This window comes from Mustela putorius, unplaced genomic scaffold, assembly GCF_011764305.1.
Source record: "Mustela putorius furo isolate JIRA1106 unplaced genomic scaffold, ASM1176430v1.1 tig00000596_pilon_pilon_pilon, whole genome shotgun sequence".
In the NCBI taxonomy this organism is placed as follows: Eukaryota; Metazoa; Chordata; class Mammalia; order Carnivora; family Mustelidae; genus Mustela; species Mustela putorius.
The window spans coordinates 13,094,777-13,112,125 of record NW_025421428.1 but is presented as its reverse complement, the minus strand read 5'-3'; the positions used below and the strand labels follow the sequence as shown (position 1 = coordinate 13,112,125).

At 58.6% G+C, this 17,349-nt stretch overlaps 1 protein-coding gene across 1 annotated transcript; it reads right to left on the bottom strand.

Moving 5' to 3' along the window:
- Window positions 1–1,763: 1,763 nt before the first annotated feature.
- On the bottom strand, window positions 1,764–10,466 carry BARHL1 (BarH like homeobox 1). Its single transcript, XM_004757063.3, has 3 exons — window positions 8,708–10,466; window positions 4,608–4,830; window positions 1,764–3,000 (listed from the first exon to the last, which is right to left on the bottom strand). The coding sequence occupies exons 1-3, from the start codon at window positions 9,171–9,173 to the stop codon at window positions 2,706–2,708; spliced, it is 984 nt and encodes a 327-aa protein (XP_004757120.1). The 5' UTR covers window positions 9,174–10,466; the 3' UTR covers window positions 1,764–2,705.
- Between the last annotated feature and the right edge of the window lie 6,883 nt (window positions 10,467–17,349).

The window sequence follows — 17,349 nt, the reverse complement described above, 5'->3', positions numbered from 1 at the left end:
GGAAAAGTGGCCCTGCTTGGACAGGGCGCTTCGCGGGTCTTGTTAAATTGCCTGTGTGACCATCTCACCTTATATCTTAATCCGCTCCCACCATGAGAGGAGCTCCGAGCAAGGCCTACCTGTGTGGGGGCAGTGGGACACCCTTCGAGTCTGCTAGGCTCAGAAATTTTCAGAGCCCTAGTAACGAGGCTCACAGGGGAACCTAAACTTCCTTTAAACTTCACTGCTCTGACCCCGCGGAGCCGTTGGGGATCGGAGAAGATGCCTCCTGGGGGCCTCTGCCATTGTTCGGCCCACTGGGGGGGGGGGCTTGCATTCATTCTTTCCTTTGTATTTTGAAAAGAGTCCACACCCAGCCTCAGGGTTGGGAACAGAGAAGCCAATTTAGTCTTCCAAGTGGATGAGAGCAGACGCCCACCTCGTCGCAGAGGTTGTGAAGTTATTATTACAGATGGGAAGTGCAGGACAATTTAAAATATTGTAATTATAAACTTGTAGGGAAGCCTTGTTCTTCATTAATGTAAGATATGAAGTCGCCTCCGAGGTACAAGGACAATTACATAGTGGAGAATGTGTCTGCGGTTTACACTGCCGCTGTGTAAACGCGGGGCCGGGCGCTCTGCTCTGCCTCCTTCGCTTTCACAAAATGAAAAGCACACCAGTGCAAGTTGTCCTTTGATAGATTTTTAATATGATTTTAAAGAGTTTTGTTTGGTCTCATTCTTATTCAATGAGATTAATTTAAAGCACTTATCCCCTGGGCTTAAGTCAATCCATGTAGGATTTCGGCTGGGTTTGTTGCGTGGGGGGTTTTGTTTGCAGGAGGCTATGAGAGACTCCTTTCCCACTTCATTAACCCTGAGTTGGGGACAGTCTCCCCTCGCCCCCCACCGCAGCCAGAGCTGGGGATTTACCAACCCCCATTCACATGCAAAAGAACTCGAAAGCCGAGAGGCTCCTTGACTTAATTAGCTGCTGTGCATTTTGCAAAATTAGAATAATACCCTCACCGTCCCAGGAAAGAAAAGCGGTTGGGGGGGGTGGGGAGGAAACAGTAGCAGGGTCCATTTGGGGAGGGTAGTTTAAACATGCCCTCCACCCCTCCCCCAGGAGGCAGCCCTCTCCCACAGCAATCCTGCCACAAAACTGGAGGGGGCCCTGCAGGGCCCCCAAACTTCTGGGCCCTGAGCCTGTCTTCTGCCCTGAGAGTCCGAGCTGCAGGTGGTGTGTGGGAGGGAAGCACCTGCGCCCACTTCCCCTGAGAGCCACCGGCCTCAGGAGGTGACCTTGGCCCTTTGAACATGAACTGGAGGCCTCGAGTCTGGCTGGAGCCTTAAATCCCCCTCCCCTGAGATCCTGGAGCCGCAGGCTGGGGCATGGGGCTGACGCGGGGATTTGGCTCCCTTCTGGGTCTCATCTACGTGCTCCCAGGGTCAAGGGGAGAAGTGAGAAGATGCGGGATTGGGGGGTTACCCATGCAGCATCAGGATCCCAGCGAAGGCTCGTCGGGTCCTGGCGGCGCGGGGCCTGAGCCGCCTTGGCGTTCGAGAGCGGCCGGAGCCCGATCTCGGCCGGAGCGCGGGGCGGAGGGGGCTGGCGGGGGGAGTAGCCTCGGAGCCCATCTGTCGGCCCCGCGCCCGACGGGCCGGTCACCAGCTGCCGGCGCCCTTGTTGCGGCCAGATGAGCCGGCTCAGCGAGGGCACCGCAGCCCGGCCCGCCGCGGAGCGAGCCCAGGCGCTGACCCCCGCTCCGGCCCCCGGGAGCGGCTGGGAGCCGCCAGGAACCAGATGGAGAGGGAAGGGGGGCGGTGGGGAGAGCAGTAGGCTCGCCTCACTGTAGAGACAGGAAGACTGAGGCCAGGGAGGGGAGGCCCCTGCCCGTGGACCCCAGCGAGGCCAATGGGCCCCCTGACCACAGCGCCAAGGAAGAGAGGGGGACAAAAATATCTCCTACTGCGGATGGAAGGAAGCCGGGTCCCAGGAGGGGAAATGAATCTTAAGGAGGGGCGGGAAAGAAGGGCTGAGCGCGGACAGGCGCATGGTCATTTGTAAGAAGTTTATTTCGACATTTAAAAAAGAGAGAGAACCCGAGGGCCTGCCTGCCGCAGGACAGGAGGCTGGGGGTCGGGGTGGTGGACAAGCCCGACCCCTTCCTGCCTCACCTGGGAGGGAAGAGGGCACAGGCCACAGACTCACTGATTCACGGACACGGTCACGGGCTCATGGGTCACGAATAAATAACTTCATATACACTTTGCACACCTTATGTACAGCTCTGCTGCGGCCCAGGAGGAGGGCTCCACACTCCCCTCCGCCTGTGGGGGTGCGGGGGGAGGGCCGGGTGTACAGCTGCAGCATGAAGGGGGAGCGGGAAAGAGTGCAGCGTCGGGGTCGCCCCCCACCTCCTCCCAGGAAGGTGCAGGGCGGGGCGCCTTGGGGAGCCGTGGGGGGGGGTGTATGTACACCGGCGGGTGGGAGTGGCTCCTTGACCGCGTGGCGGGGACGGAGCCCGCGGGGGGTGTTGGGGAGACTCAGTCCGGGTCCGGGCCTCAGTAGTCTTGGCACAGGGCCCTTCGGGGGACACTGGCTGGGAGTCCAGGGAGGGCCGGCCAGGGGGCCCCGGGGAAGGGGCGTTGAAACCCCGCGCCCCGCGAAGGGCAGGCGGAAGGGGCGCACGCGGAGCCCCAGGGAGGCGGGTGGGCGCTTCACCGAGGCTGCGCGGCGCGCGGGAGGACGCCGGCCAGCGGGGGCAGCGGCGGGGGCGGCTCGCTGGCGCCCTGGAGTCCGTGGATGAGGATGCGGGGCACCAGAGGTCTCTGCAGGGCTGGCGGCGGCGCGCTGGGCCCGCGGTACAGATACAGTGCGGCGCCGGGATCCAGGTTGGAAACTAGACTCTGCGGGTAGAAATAAGGCGACGGGAACATCCGCTGGAGCGCTGAGTAATTGCCTGCCTCCGCCAGCAACTCCAACCCGACTGCCGTCTGTCGCTTCCATTTAGTCCTGGGGACCGAAATAAACGCGGACGGCGGGGTCAGGGCTGTGGCGCCCAAAGACCCCTGCCGCTCACGAGTGCTTGGCCCAGAGCACCTTCGGGGAGGCCAAGAGGGACCCCACGGATTTGTTAATAAATAGCGGGGTGCCAGGCACCGTGCTCAGCTGTCACTTGCATCGGCTCCTGTCATCCGCCAGCCTTCGTGGCTGTTATCTCTGTTTTACAGATCAGAAAACTGAGGCCTTGGCCAGTTTTCGAGATGGTCTCCAAAGAGGAAGAGCCCAGGCTCTAAGCCAGGCTGTCTGACCCCAAAGATGGGGTTCTTACCTGACCACACTTGGCTCCGGAGATCACAGGAGACACTCGGAGCTGGGTGTTGGGGCTCCCCCTCCCCTGTGTATGCGCCCCCTGGGAGGATTTAGGAACTCGCGCCCCCCCCCATGATGGTGGGGGTGGAAGAGGGCCCGTGGCCACTGCCCCATTGGGTGAGCTTCTGTGGAAGCGTGCAGACCGGAGTCTGCAACTGGAGAGTATGAGTACTAGCCTCACACCCTCTCCACCCGCTGCCCTCAGCACCCAGCTCCCCGGCACAGGAGGAGCCCTGCAGGCTGCGGGAACCCCAACAAACAGCCGAGTGTTGGCCTGGGACTGGAGGAGGCAAGGAAGTTGAGGCTACGCTTCAGCTGGAACCCCTGGGTGCGCCTGGCCAGTGAGGCTGGGCCAGCCTGCCCTGGTCCCACTGAGGCGGACACAGCCACACCAACCGCGTTTCTCTCCCTGAATTATTCATCATCATCATAATTGTGTAATTACTGTAACGGGCCTTAATTATTGATGCCCCGAGCAGTAATCGGTATTTATTATTAATGGGGAGACGTGTTCTGAGGCGTGTTTATGGAAAGCACCATTCCAGCTCACACTGAGTGTGCGAGTGAGTGTGGGTGTGTGTGAGCTGTGTCAGTGTGTGTTGGGGGTGTCTGTGGATGGGTGTGAGTGATTTCATCCTGTGATGGTGTTGGGGAGGGAGATTAGGAAGCACCAGCTTCTAGACCAGTGCCCACTGCCAGTTTCCCAATCACCCTCTCCCCAAGGAGCCGGAGCTGGGTCTGTTTCTTCCTCCAGTCCGGACTGTAAAGGCTGAGGTGTCCAGAGGAGCCCCCAGAGAGCTCAGAGAGCCCCCCAACACACACACATCAGGGCTGCCCCTTCATTCCCACACCCCCCGCCACAGGACTTTCTGGATACTGAGAGCACCACCCCTCCCCTGGCCTGGCACCCTTCCTGGAGAGCTCAGCAGCCCCAGCAGGGGCTAAGGCTGGTCCTGGTGGGGAGAGTAGGATCCTGGCTGAGGTAGGGGCAGGCTCCTGAGTCTGTCCGTCCTCCTGTCCTGGAGGGGGATGACTGGGCGCTGGAGACGAGTCCAGTCCTGTCGCTGTCCCTCACTGTGGACTTTGAGCAAGGCCTCTGCCCTGCAGGGCCTGAGTCTTCTCACTTTACAGAATAGGGAAAGTGCAGGGGTCCCCTCTGGGTCAGGCCAAGGCTTGTGGGTCCCAGGGAGGGGCAGTTAGGAAAGGAGGGGGCCCTCTGCCCCCACCACCCTGCAGACAGGCCTCACCTCCGGTTCTGGTACCAGGTCTTGACCTGCGTGTCGGTGAGGTTGAGCGAGGCGGCCAGCTCCATGCGGTCCTGCACGCTCAGGTACTTCTGCCGCTCGAAACTGCGCTCCAGCTGCGCCAGCTGATGGTCCGTGAAGGCCGTGCGCGCTTTGCGGGGCTTCTTCAGGCGCACCGGGGGGCTGTCCCGGGAGCTGGAGATCTCGCGGTCGCCTTCCTCCTTCACTGCGGAGACACAGCGGTGCGTCAGGGCCCGGCCTCGCCTCCCGCCCGCCAGCTCCCTCCCCGCCCCAGCTGGCCGCCGGTTCGCTCCGCTCGTGTAAACGCGACTCCCGACGGCGGTGGCCCCACCGCACTCAAGCGCGTGGGGCCGCGGCCAAGTGGCTCAAAGGCAGACTCCCCGGCTCCCCGCCCCCGCCCCGCCCGCCCCAGACCAGGGCGTGAGCCCTGACGGAGGAGGAGGATTGACACCTCCGGGGACAGATGACCCAAAGCGAGAGGACCCGACCCGCTCGCTCTGCGCCGCGCTCCCTGGAGGGATGAACAGTCACGGTCCCGGAGCCCTGAGCCGATCGGCCAGGCGGAGGCGCAGGGGGTGGAGGGAGGGGGTTCCAGCGGGAGCGCCGCGTCGGTGCGCGCTTCAGGGGTGCGGGTCTGTGCTCCGCATCCGCGCCCCGATTTCCTGGCCGCGTGCGGACCCGGAAAGGAAGAAGCTGAGGACCGGCATGTGGGGAGAAAAACCCGCGTGGAGAGACAAAAACCGGTTCGCCCCGCAGCGAATCAGTGTCCCGAGAAGCCAGTCACTGGCCTTGTGAGATGCGACGTCGTAGCGCCGGCCTCCGCGGTCCCTGAGCTACCTACAGACCGCGGGGCGGAGGGCGGAGCGCCGGGCGCCGGAGCCGGGAGCGCGAAGCTCTCGGAGAAATACCCGGCGCGTTTGCCCCTCGGCTGTGCGCGTCGCGGTGGCCCGTGTTTCCTTGTCAATACGCGCTCCAGGGTCGCGACACCCCGGCAGGGGCCCCCGCTCCTGAGGCCCGAGAACGGACCCGACAGGGGACCGTTTCTTTTTTCCCCTAGACGCCTTCGTTCAGCGCCGACTGCTCCGAAAACGCACACTTGATAGTACAAGCTCCATGATCTCCTTCCTTCCCTCCCTAAAGTGATGATCTAACCCACAAGACCATGTCCCCAAAGTTGGCTGCGCCAGCTGGAGTTTTCCCCCTCATTTTCCTCTGTTTTCCTTCATGGTGAGTTTCATTGTGCCTGGCGTGTGCAGTGACAGGGTTCAGCTGAATGCAAGTTGATTTCTCTCTGTAGGAAACAATAATCCGGTTAATTGAGCCACTAGGGAGTGAGACTTTTCGACCAGAAAGGCAGAGGTTCTCGGCCGGGAGGGCCCCGGCCCCGGGCGCGTGGAGGCAGACGGAGACGCCTCCCTCCTGTCTCCAGCAGGCTGGTGCGCCAGGCTCTCTCCCTGCCCTCTCTGAGCCGGGGCCACGCTGGGGTAAGGCCACCTCAGGAGGTGCGTTAGGCAAAATCTGGGTTGTGGCTGCGCCCGAAGGCAGAAATTGAAACGAGTGTGAGAAAACAGTAATTCAAACCTCAAACTTAATATCGTGGAAATCTGACTTTTTGAGGGAGCTGCTGGGACTGACTTCGGAAATCCCCAGCTTCTTAGGGCTGAGGTGGGGGATTGAGTTTGTGGGTCAGGAAGAACGGGTTGGAGACTCCAGCGTTTCTCTAATCCCTCTTTGACACAGGCTGGTGCCTTGAGGGGCACTCGGTGCTGCTCAGCCTCAGCCTCCCGGACAGTCTCAGCCCAGTGGGGCCTCAGACTCTGGTCTGGAGGCCACATCTCAGTGCTCCAGAGTCCCGGGCCCACTGACCCAGCCTACTCTGAGCAAAGCGCTGGCTCAATTTCTCCATCCGATTTATTTCTCCGCACACATCGGCTGTAGCAAGCAGGACCCCGCGGCAGACCGCCTTACGTCAAAGCCTGGTTTCAGTTTCTTTCAGTGTGACCCTTGAGGAGCCTTTGATGCCAGAAACAGGTGGGGCTGGCCTTCCCTCCGTACCCTCCTTGGAAGAAATTATTCTTAGCATGGAAGGTGGACGGGGATTTGAATTGCTCTGATGCCCACCCCCCGCTGGCTCTCTCTCTGGCTCGCTCCGTGTGTCTCTGTCTCAACAAGCCTTCCTAATTCAAGCCCTGAAAAACTCGCTTCCACATTGGAGAAACACTCCTGACAGTGTCTCGGCGGTAGATGTTTCCGCTCTCTCTTCCACCTTGGGGCTTTGTAAGTGCAAAGGCAGCGGTTCCTAGGGATGGGGGTGGGGGAGAACTTCACACCCTCTGCTCCAAACCTATTTAAGTGATACGTGGACAGCCGGCCCTCATCACTTCCCTGATCAGATATCATCAGGGACAGGAGAGGAAAATTGATATTCCAATTATCTTAAACGAAATCGTGCCTCAAAATCCCACCTACGGGCAAAGAAATGAAAGGAGACAAGAGCCAAACTATCTTCCACGTCCACCAGCCCCAGCCGTTGGCATGCGGTGTGGGAGACGCGCGCCCCTTACTCTAACCATAAAGCTGGGATGTTGCTGAGAATTATTAATATTAAACCGCTATCTTATAAATACAGATAGACATTGCCCACCCCCGCCTCCGCCCCCAGCACCTGCCTTTCTCCAGGGCAAGCCTTTGCCTCTCTAAAGGGGTCCCAGGGGGAGGGGCAGGGGTCGCTGGGCCACATGCCTCCAGACCTCGTTCCTGGCTTCTCGGCTTAACCGGCTCAAAGACACTCTCTGGCAGCTTGGGTGGGCAAGCAGAGGGCAGTGGGATGAGGAGTGGGGCCCCAAAGGGGTTTCGGTTTGTGGTCAGGGCCTGTCCACGAATGAATTCTTGGTTGGGAGGAGAGTGTTAAAGGGACGTTCCCTAAATTCTTGCAAAGGCTTAGTGCAAATAGGAGGAGCAGGCACAGGGCTCCCAAGACAATAAGAAGGTTGCCTTTATTAGGGAAGTTTTGTCTCATGAAAAGGGTTCCTGGAAAATTAATTGCAAAACTGAAAGAGCTCTGAGCAGCCTCTGCCAGCCCCTAGTTTTCTGCTGGACAGGGACACAGGGCTTTACTCCCTCAATATCCGGAGACTCCGTCCCATCCTGCCTCCTGACTTCTTTCTAGAAAGAATTTTGCGCCTCTGGCTAAAGTCGAGGTAGTGGCTGGGGGTGAGAAAGAAAATTAGGGCCTCTTTTCTTCTTTCCTTCCCCCTTTCCTCTTAATCCTAATCTGGTCTTCCTGGTCAAGAGGACAACAACAACAAAAAACTCCCGGTGGTGGAAAAGCAGCAATTCTAATACTGGGGAAGCGGGGCCGGTCACTTGCGAGTTTCTGGGTCCCACACACAAGCTGAAGTTGGCTGCTGGATGCACTTGAAATCCAATTCAGTGAGAACGGTGGGGTGGGTGCAGGGTCCTCCCCTCTCTGACCCAGACCTCTGAACCTTCTCCCGGTCAGCTGCCTGGCTGATCTTTCTACTTTGAAGTGAGCCTTTCTTTTTAATGATTCCCAGGGCCCAGGTCACACTGGGCCCAACGGGAGGGAAAGCTCAGTTCCTCTTCCCGCCTACAAGTTCAGATTAAAGGGGAAAATTCTGACTGTTCTTAAGGCTCCATCTGAAATATCCTGCTAGGTTTTCACCCTTATAAAAAGGCGTTCAAGCAGAACCCTCTGGACCTTCTATTGCTTCTGCAAGATCTTTTCCCAGAGACACTCTAGCCAGATAGGAACCTGCTCCTGCCCACCAGTGCTGCTGGGAAAGTGGTCCCAGGTGAAGTTTAGAAAGTTTGCTTGGTGCATTTTGGGGAATCTTTCCTGGAGCACACAGTGTCCCTCTTGCACTTTCTCCACTGCGCTCTGCTGCTCAAGGCATAGCCACGGGGCCAGCTGAAAGGTTCAGACAAGACCAAAAGGTTCAGCCTGGGCCCCGGGGGAACTCCGAGTGAGCATGTACATATTCCTATATGCTTTAAGAAATATAGCAGTTCTTAGAAATGTAGCATGCCCCCCCCCAAGTTTTCTCCTCCTGTTTTCTTACCTTTATACTCGGAGTCCGACGAGGCGTTACTGCCACTTTTGTCCAGCTTGTCTCTAAAGTCCTCCCCAGCCTTGGCCACAAGACGGCCCCCAGGCTCAGGGGCGGCCGACTGCCCGCTGCTAGAGTAGGGTGCACAGGCCGCTAGTGGTTTGCAGTCGGCAAGGATGTCCCTGATCAGAAAGGAGGAGGTCACGGTGCGCGACTGGGCTGGGGCCGAGAGCTGCCCAGGTTGCAGGTGGGAGTCCAAACCTGGGCCTGATGCCCCGCCAGGCCTCGGGGTGCCCGTCTCCAGACAGTCCCTTCCTGGTGAGGCTGGTGAAGAGCAGTCGCTGCTGCTCTCCGAGCGCGGACTCAGCTCCAGGGGTGAGCGGCAGTCCCCAAGCAAGGGGTCCCCCTTGGGAAGGGCGGGGCTGCCCGCACGGTGGGAGAGAATGGAGTCGATCCCAAAGCCATTGGAGCCTTCCATAGCCAAGCTGCGACCTGTCTTCCCCAAAAGCTCCCCACCCACCCCCAACCCCAGCCGCCGCTGCCCCTGCCCCTAGCTGCGGGCTGGCATGGGGAAGGCGGGCAGGGAGCCTGCGGGCACCTTGGATGGAGTTCAGCCTTGGGGGAGCCGGGGAGCTCTGGGCCAACCTCCTCTGCGCATTAGATCCAAAAGGGCTCAGCGCGTCTTCTGCAGCATCGCGCCGAGCTGCCGAGCCGAGGGGGGGTGGTGGGAGTGTCGGGGAGGAATGGGAGGGAGGGTGCGCCAAGTTGGGGAGAGCAAAGGGGGAGATGGACGGCCTGAGCGCCCGTTTGGCACAGAAGAGATGCGAGGATGTTGGAATCTAAATAAAGAACGGCTTTAAAAAAAAAAAAAAAAAAAAAAAAAAACAAACCCAAACCGCACGCTTCCTCCAGGCTAGCAGCCGCTGAGGGCAGCGGGGTCAGTACCGCGGATAGCAGCGGGCCGGAGCCGCGCTACCAGTCGCCGGAACGGAGCGCACCTGGCGGCGTCAGCACCGCGGATAGCGGCGGCGGCGGCGGCCCGCGGCGCATGACGCTCCACCTGGCCAGGGAGGTCCTGTCGCCGCGCTCGCACCGCTCCAGGGGCCCGTCAGCACCGAGGACAGCGCCTCCGGCTCCGAGGTTCTGCTCGCAGCGCGTCCTCCGCGCGCGCCTTCGCCTCCCCCCCTTCCTTTAAAAAATGAACTTGTGTCACTTTTACTTTGGGGCTGGGGTTTTTTTGTTTCTTTTTTTTTTTTTTCGTTGTGTTGTGTGTGTGTGTGTGTGTTTTTTTAAAGGGGACTCGCCCACGTGTCCCCGGAGTGATGACGCTGATTGGCTCCGGCCGATTTTGGGGGTGATGTCACGGTTCCGCAAGCCGCTGCCCGATTCCCTTTCAGTTTGATTAAAAGAGACACTGAATTAATTACACCACAGACCCAACTGTTTACCGGCGATTTCCACACGGTTTGCTTTCATTAGGCCGGTGATGAGGCTCCTAATGAGGGTGATTAGCCGAGGGGGGCACGGGCTAGCCGGGAGGGGTCCGGAGCCGGCTGCCGCTGCCTGCCGCTGCCGGTGGGTCGGGTTGGGAGGTTTTTAAAGTTTTCTCTAACCTCTTCCACAGTTATTCAAATTACTCGTCCTCGGGGCTGTCAGAAATCCTTTCTTCACTCCCCCCGCCCCCCCACCTCCGTCGTTTTTTTCCTCCTGCGAGAGAAAGGGACTCAGACTAGCAGAGAAAGAGTGTGTGTGTGTGTGTGTGTGTGTGTGTGAAGCCCTGACCTGGTGTGGGGAAGAGATGTTCGTTTAAGCGACATTGTTTTGGGGCATTTTCGTTGGGCTTTAGATGTTTCCCGTGTAGGACATTTGCAGCCTTCTCTCTGCCCTCTTTGGACCCTGCAGGCCTAGCAGGGGCTTGGGAAAGCCTGGTGTGGGCCCGAAATGGGGCCAGACCGATGGCTTCGTTGTGGGGCAGGGGTGGAGAAAGTGGGAAGATCATGTCTGGGACATTGAGGACCCCGGGAAATCTGTGTGACCCCAGGGAAGCAGCACACGGGACAAAGAAGACGGGACCTCCTATCCAGCGGATCGCCCCTGCTGTGGCGCCTGTCCCAGGCACTGGGTGTCTTTGTACTTCCAAACAGGGACGTGAAAGAGCTTCCATATGCGAGTATAGACGTCTGCAAATGGCTGGCTTAGCTTCTTACTCGGCGAGGAGCTGGAGCTCGCTGGGGGATGTGTTTTCAAGGCAGCTCTGGAAACACAGCGTTTTCATTGTGAATAATGCGCCGCCTCACCCTCCCCACTCCCCGAACCACGGTGCTCTAGTTCCGCACCTTTCGGGGTTAGCCTTCAGTGTTGGGGCCCAGAGTGGCGGCAGATCTGAGGCGCATCCTTGGCCAGGATCCTCCTGGCACAGCCCCAGGGATCACAACCCTGGTCGGTGGTCAAGGGCGGAGAGAGCCGAAAGAGCCGGCGCGGAGCCGGCGCGGAGCCGGCGCGGCTGCAGGCAGGCCCCGCGAGCCTCAAGCACCCCGTCGTCCCTTCCCCAAAGACCCCCAGAGAACTACCTGGGCCCCACGTCCGGCTCAGCGTCCCAGACCACAGCAGAACCATCTCCCCAAACCCAAGACCTGGCCCCATAGAAGCCCCACACGACCCGGCGAGCAGAAACTTTCTTCTTCCTCCGGTGAGGTTGGTGGTGGCCTCACGCCTGGCTCCCCGCGCTCTCCCCCTGTGCCCGCCGGCAGATTGGAAGCGGTCTCGCCGGCCGGGCTGGGAGCGAGGACGGGCGCCTCCCCGGGGACAGCGGGGCCCTGCTCGGCTGCAAGCTGTCGGGGAGGCAGGAGGGCGGGCGCTGAGGGGCTGTGAGCAGACAGGCCCCCGCCCCAGCCCGGCCGAGGTTGCAGTGGGTGCCTCCCGGGACTGTGATCGGCGGGTGGGTTGTTAAATTTTCGTTGGGTGGTTGGGGAGGGGGACATAAATCACAAGGACCGCAGGCTGCCTTGGCCCTTCCCAGGGCCAGCCCCAGCTCGGGCCTGATTTCTCCTGCTCTGGGCGCCTCTGGAGGCTTTTCCTCCTCTCCACTCTGTCGCTCCACCCCTGCTCCTTCCCGCCTCGCCTCGTGCTGCATCTTTGGAGAACCCCACCTCCACCGGAGCCCTACACGTCCCAACTTAGTCAACAAGATCCCCCATCCTGGGTCTCTTAACGATGGGGATGCCCCCAGCACCAGGATCCGCCAGGTCATGAGAAAGTCATTGTCCTGCTCTTACCCACAAGTGGGTCTTGAGCAGCACCTGCCCTGGGCAGACCTCTTTTGGCCTCTCGGTCTTAGGCTGGGGTTTGGATCCCGGACCTAGCGAAAGCAAAGCTGCTGCTAGCGCTGAGCCCTGAGCCCTGCGCCTGGCGATGATCAGAACTGCAGCGGGGCGTGTGGAATGTGTGTGGAAGAATGGATCTTTTACAGTTGAAAAGAACAGCGTGAATCCAAACTTCATGCAGCCCTGGCCAGCTTCTCAGCGCTCCTTAGAGCCCAGGAATATTTAACAAGTCGTTAGGGTACTATCATTGGTATTGAATGTTCATGGTCTATTCTCACATAGAACATGCTATGCAATTTATTTGGAAATTTCTCTGAGATTCAGTGTCTCCTTAACCTCGTTGTATTCCCATCTGGGTGTTTCCCGCTCTGCCAGCAGACCACTTCCTTTCTCTTTTCCCCATCACCTGGCTGCTGCTTCCACCTCAGCCTGTCCACAGCCTGAATGTGTGTGTGCTCACCTGGGCTCTTGTTTAGCTGGGAAGGTGCCTGAGAAGTGGCCTTGGACTAAGCATCCAGGGGTTCCTGGGGCAGGAGGTGATCCACCCAACCCTTTGAGAAAGGAGCCTGGTCAGTCCTGGAAGGATATAAGGGCTTTGAGGTCCAGCGAAGCTGGGTGTGAACCATAGCAAGTGACCTAACCTCTGAGAGCGCCATTTACACAGCAGGAGGCAGACCTCTTTCCCCCTCCCCAAGGAGGAAGTGGACCTGCTGGAGGGGCTTTGGGGCCTCAAGGAAAGCAAAGTGAATGAGTGTCAGGCTCCCAGGGGCCAGACCAGGCTCCAAGGGCTACTCAGTCTTAACCCAAGTGTTGGAACTGCCACTCCAGCGCCCAGGCTCCCTCTTCTGGACTCCAAACCCTCCTCCCCAGCCTCCCACTTCCTCCTGGAACTTAGAGCTTCAAATTCCTGTCCTTAGGCCTCCCCAGACCTTTGAGGCTGCTTTAAACACACACACACACACACACACACACACACACACACACACAACTTCAGCCTCTCCATGGACCCAGAGGCCTGGAAGGTCCCAAACTGCTCACTCACAGACAAAGAGACAGCCACAGAGGAGGAGCTGTCACTCTTCTCCAGGGACAGGAAGGGCAGCTGCATGGACAAGTCTTCAGAAGACCTGGGCTCTGGCTCTAACCTTACTCTGGACAGGCCATGTCTCTGGCCTGGACCCCAGCTCTCCTTCTGGTGCAAAGATGTTAAACGTCAGAAGGTTTGTAGTGAGGGCCGTGGGTGGCAGAGGCCCATAGGTGGTGATGGAGATGGTGTTGAAGGAGACCACACGTCCTCTTGCTCCCACCCCGAGGCTCTCGGCTTGGGTTTGGCTTTGCCCCCAGAATGGGCCTGGGAGTCTCTGGGCCTCTGGCTGGGTCATGGTTCTTCCCAGCCTCACCTCCCTCTCCCCCGAATGCGACCAGGCCCCAAGCATGGAGGGAGGGGTGTTCCGGCCCGTTTTCTTTGCCTGTCTCAACAGGCAGAGCCCCGCAGGGGAGATGTGCCCAAAGCTTTCTGAGAATGACCCTCAGGTCTTCTCTGCTCACGGAGAATTGTAACTGGAATGCCATTCAAGGTTCTGAGGAACTGGGACCAGGGGCAGCACGGTGCGGCCGGAGCAGCTGGTTGGGGTTGTGGACTGCAGAACTGGCTAGATTTGAAGAAGCAGAATCCTGATTCCGGAGTCCAAGCTGGGACCTAGGGGAGGCCGGTGAGACATCTTTACTGAAACTTAACTATTCTGCCCATCAGGGATTTTAAAATTTTGATTAAAACAATATTGCTTTAAAGAATTGTCTCGGTTCCCGAGTTTGGGGGTAGTCCTAGAAATGCTGATTCTCTGCTTCACTGTGGTCCCAGCCCTGCTCTGTGGCCTTGAGCAAACCCTTTCTGAGCCTGTGATTTTTTCAGCTGTAAGATGAGGATAATGTTGCTCCTTTACCTGGTCTTCGTGAGGACTCTGCACTGGGCTCAGATCCCAGAGCGGAGTGATTATGTAGTTCATGGTACAGCTACCGCTAACAACAGCCAAAGCTTTTTTCTCTGGCCAGTTACCTTGCCTCGCCAGCCCCCGCAGCGGAGGTCAGCTCCCCGGCCTTGGCCCAGGGCCTTCCCGCTAAAACCTGTTTTTAATGTGGGGTGGGCAGGGGACTTGGATGACAGAGGCCAGGCCTGGATGCTAATATCTCTCTGCTCTGCAAACAGATGGGTTGGACAAGGATTTGGACACTTTGTAGGCCTCAAGGTCATGCTGTTCTCAACCATTTGTGTTAGTTTAGCTCAAAACCCCATGGAGCTCCTGAAACCAGGAAGAGAGCGGATTCATGATTTTCCTCCCCCTCCCCCCCCCCCCCCCCCCCCCCCCCGTTCCCACGCACTCCCCCTCCCCTCGGGCCGGGGCACCATGCTAGACCTGGCCGGGCCGCGGGGGATTGTGACAGAAAGGACCTGCCTCACGTATCCAAGAAGGACAGTGGTGCCCGTTCATCTAAACTCCCTTCCGCAGATCATTTCTCCTGTGTGGATTCAAGTTTAAAGTGTACCTGCATTCAGTTCTGGGAGCCTATGTACAAAGCCAACCTAGTTTTTATACGTTTTTTCTTTTAATGATGATTTCAAACATCAGAGCATTTCCCAGGTAAAAAGAAATGCAGCAAAAAGACTGCTTGGGCCCAAAAAGCCAAACGCAAGAGAAGATACTTGATTGGAAACAGACCTGTCTGGCTTCCCCGAGACCCCGCCTGGGCATGTGAGCCTCGGGTCCGCTCGCTGCCATGGAGATGTGCCTTCTCTCGCGCCCTAAAGCTGTGATTTCTAAGCCACCACTGCTTGAAGCCCAGGGATAGGCGAACCAAAAAGCCAAACCATCTCTGTCCCGATCCCAGGCCCAAGCCCAGGGCCTGGATGTAGAATATGCGGCCTCCCAGCAGGCTTCCTCTTCAGCTGCTAGCAACGCCCTGCCAGGCAGAAGCAGGAATCTCTGTTGGCTTCCTGCTGCCCACCCCATAAGGATCCCGCACGACCCTCAGACTCCGGAGTCTCTGTTCTTCTGGCCCAGAAACAATCACCCGGTTAGGTCCGTGCAAGAGACAGAGCGACGGAGGGAAGGGGGGAGGGGAGGGGAGAGGAGGGGAGAGAATGAATAAGGATGAGGTTTGGGCTCAGGTTTAAAAACCTGGAAGGTGGGGCGCCTGGGGGGCTCAGGGGGTTAAGCCTCTGCCTTCAGCTCAGGTCATGATCCCAGGGTCCTGGGATCGAGCCCCCGCATCGGGCTCTCTGCTCAGCAGGGAGCCTGCTTCCTCCTCTCTCTCTGCCTACTTGTGACCTCTCTGTATCAAATAAATAAATCTTTAAAAAGCCTGGAGGTGGACCCAAGTCCGTGGGGGTTGAGCAGGAACAGAAAGCCACATCTACCCCCCAGGAGATCCGTCCCAGTCCCCGTCTGGTGTCTACGTCACTCTGCAGCCCTGTCTTGGGTGGCAGGACTGGATGGTTTCTCAAGCCCCTCCCTGTCCCCCCCCCAAGTCCTGCTTCCAAAGGCCCCATCTCGGCACTCTCACACCTACGCCTGAGCTCCCCCGCCCCACACCAAGGGCTCTGCAGCATGAACCTCACAGGGCACTTGGTGAGGCTCCAGCTGCTTCCCTGTGGCTGGTGGAAGGCAGCGCACATGGGCCTCTTTGGTGAAATCTCTGATGGGATATTGCCAAGAAACTCAACCAGGACGGAAAATGCCAACCAGCAGGGAGAGGTACAAAACCAGGGACACACGGCAGTATCTGCTGATGGCTGTCCTCGCGTGGCATTCATGGTGGTTGACTAGGACGGATGCACAGCCACGCGCTCCCCCTTCCCGCCCACCTTGGAGAAGTAGTTTTGGGAGCAGGTTCTGGACCGCGTGGGTCTTGCTGATTTTCCACCTGTGAAGTGAGGGCAGGGGTCTAGAGGGAGGTAACCGGCGGTTCCCAAGGCCCCCCTGGCTAGAACCTGCAGGGACTCTACCCTGGGTCTTTGAAGGGCAGGCAGAGCCCCCCAGTTGCACTGGGGGGACCCTCGGTCGGGGGATCCCCAGTCAGGGTCAGTGCAAGCGAGCACAAGTGTTTGGTCTGATGTAACTGGACACCCAAGAAGATGGAATCGATCGGAATCCGACCCCGGGCTTTGTGCGGATACGAATAATTAATGAAGAGGGAAGGACCAGGCTGGGGAGCGGGACTGCGGGGAGGGAGAGACCAGGAACTTCGGCAGCCTCTGACTCGGACTTGCCAGAGGGTGGCGCTGTAGGACAAGGAGCCGAGGTACTCTTGGTCCGAGCCGCACAGGCCCGCCGGTGGGTGGGGGGAGCACCCAGAAGCTGGGATCTCCAGGCCAAGGCAGAGGGTGCCGCTCCCCGGGGAATCCGCCCCAGTCCCAGCAGGTCTCACGCAAGCTGGAGCACGACAGGCTCGCGTCAGCCAAAGACACACCCCGTCGCTATTTCTGTCCCACTCTGGATTGACCCCTTGGCCCAGGTCCTTGACAAAACAGACCCAGTGGGGCCTTGTGTCCCAGCAAGATTGCCCACCCTTCTGTGCATAACTTCCGGTCCCTCAGGAAATTCGGCGTCCTGGTGTGCCCCCTTCCCTTTTTGGGGGGGACTTAAGAGCAAAAAAAGTGGGTTAAATTCAAAATATCTGTACTTTCTTGAGGCACCTGGACACAAAGGCTTCCATTCCTGTGTTGTTCGTTTTTAAGGGGGAAGGGGCAGAGGCAGAGGGAGAAGCAGGCTCCCTGCTGATCAGAGAACCAGAGACGGACTCGGTACCTCGACCCTGAGATCATGACCTGAGCCAAAGGCAGACGCTTCACCACCTGAGTCACCCAGGTGCCCCAGGTTTTGCTCCTAAAAGCACACCCTCATCCCGGAATTGTTCCCAGGATTTTGGTTGCCCCCTTTCAGAGTGCTTTATTAATGAGAAGACAATAATTCTCATTAATTGGGGCGCCTGGGCGGCTCAGTGGGTTAAAGCCTCTGCCTTCGGCTCAGGTCATGATCCCAGGGTCCTGGGATCGAGCCCCCCATTGGGCTCTCTGCTCAGCGGGGAGCCTGCTTCCTCCTCTCTCTCTGCCTGCCTCTCTGCCTACTTGTGATCTGTCAAATAAATAATAAACCTTTAAAAAAAATAATTCCCATTAATCTGTTGCTTCGAAGTGCCAGCCCCTCTGCTAATCCTGGTGAACACATTCTCGACTGTAATCGTGCTCTAATTTAGCTTGAGGAGATGTCCTGTACCATGCCAGGGTCCTATGTCACAGGTGAGGCCCAGAGAGGCTAAGACACTTGCTCAAGA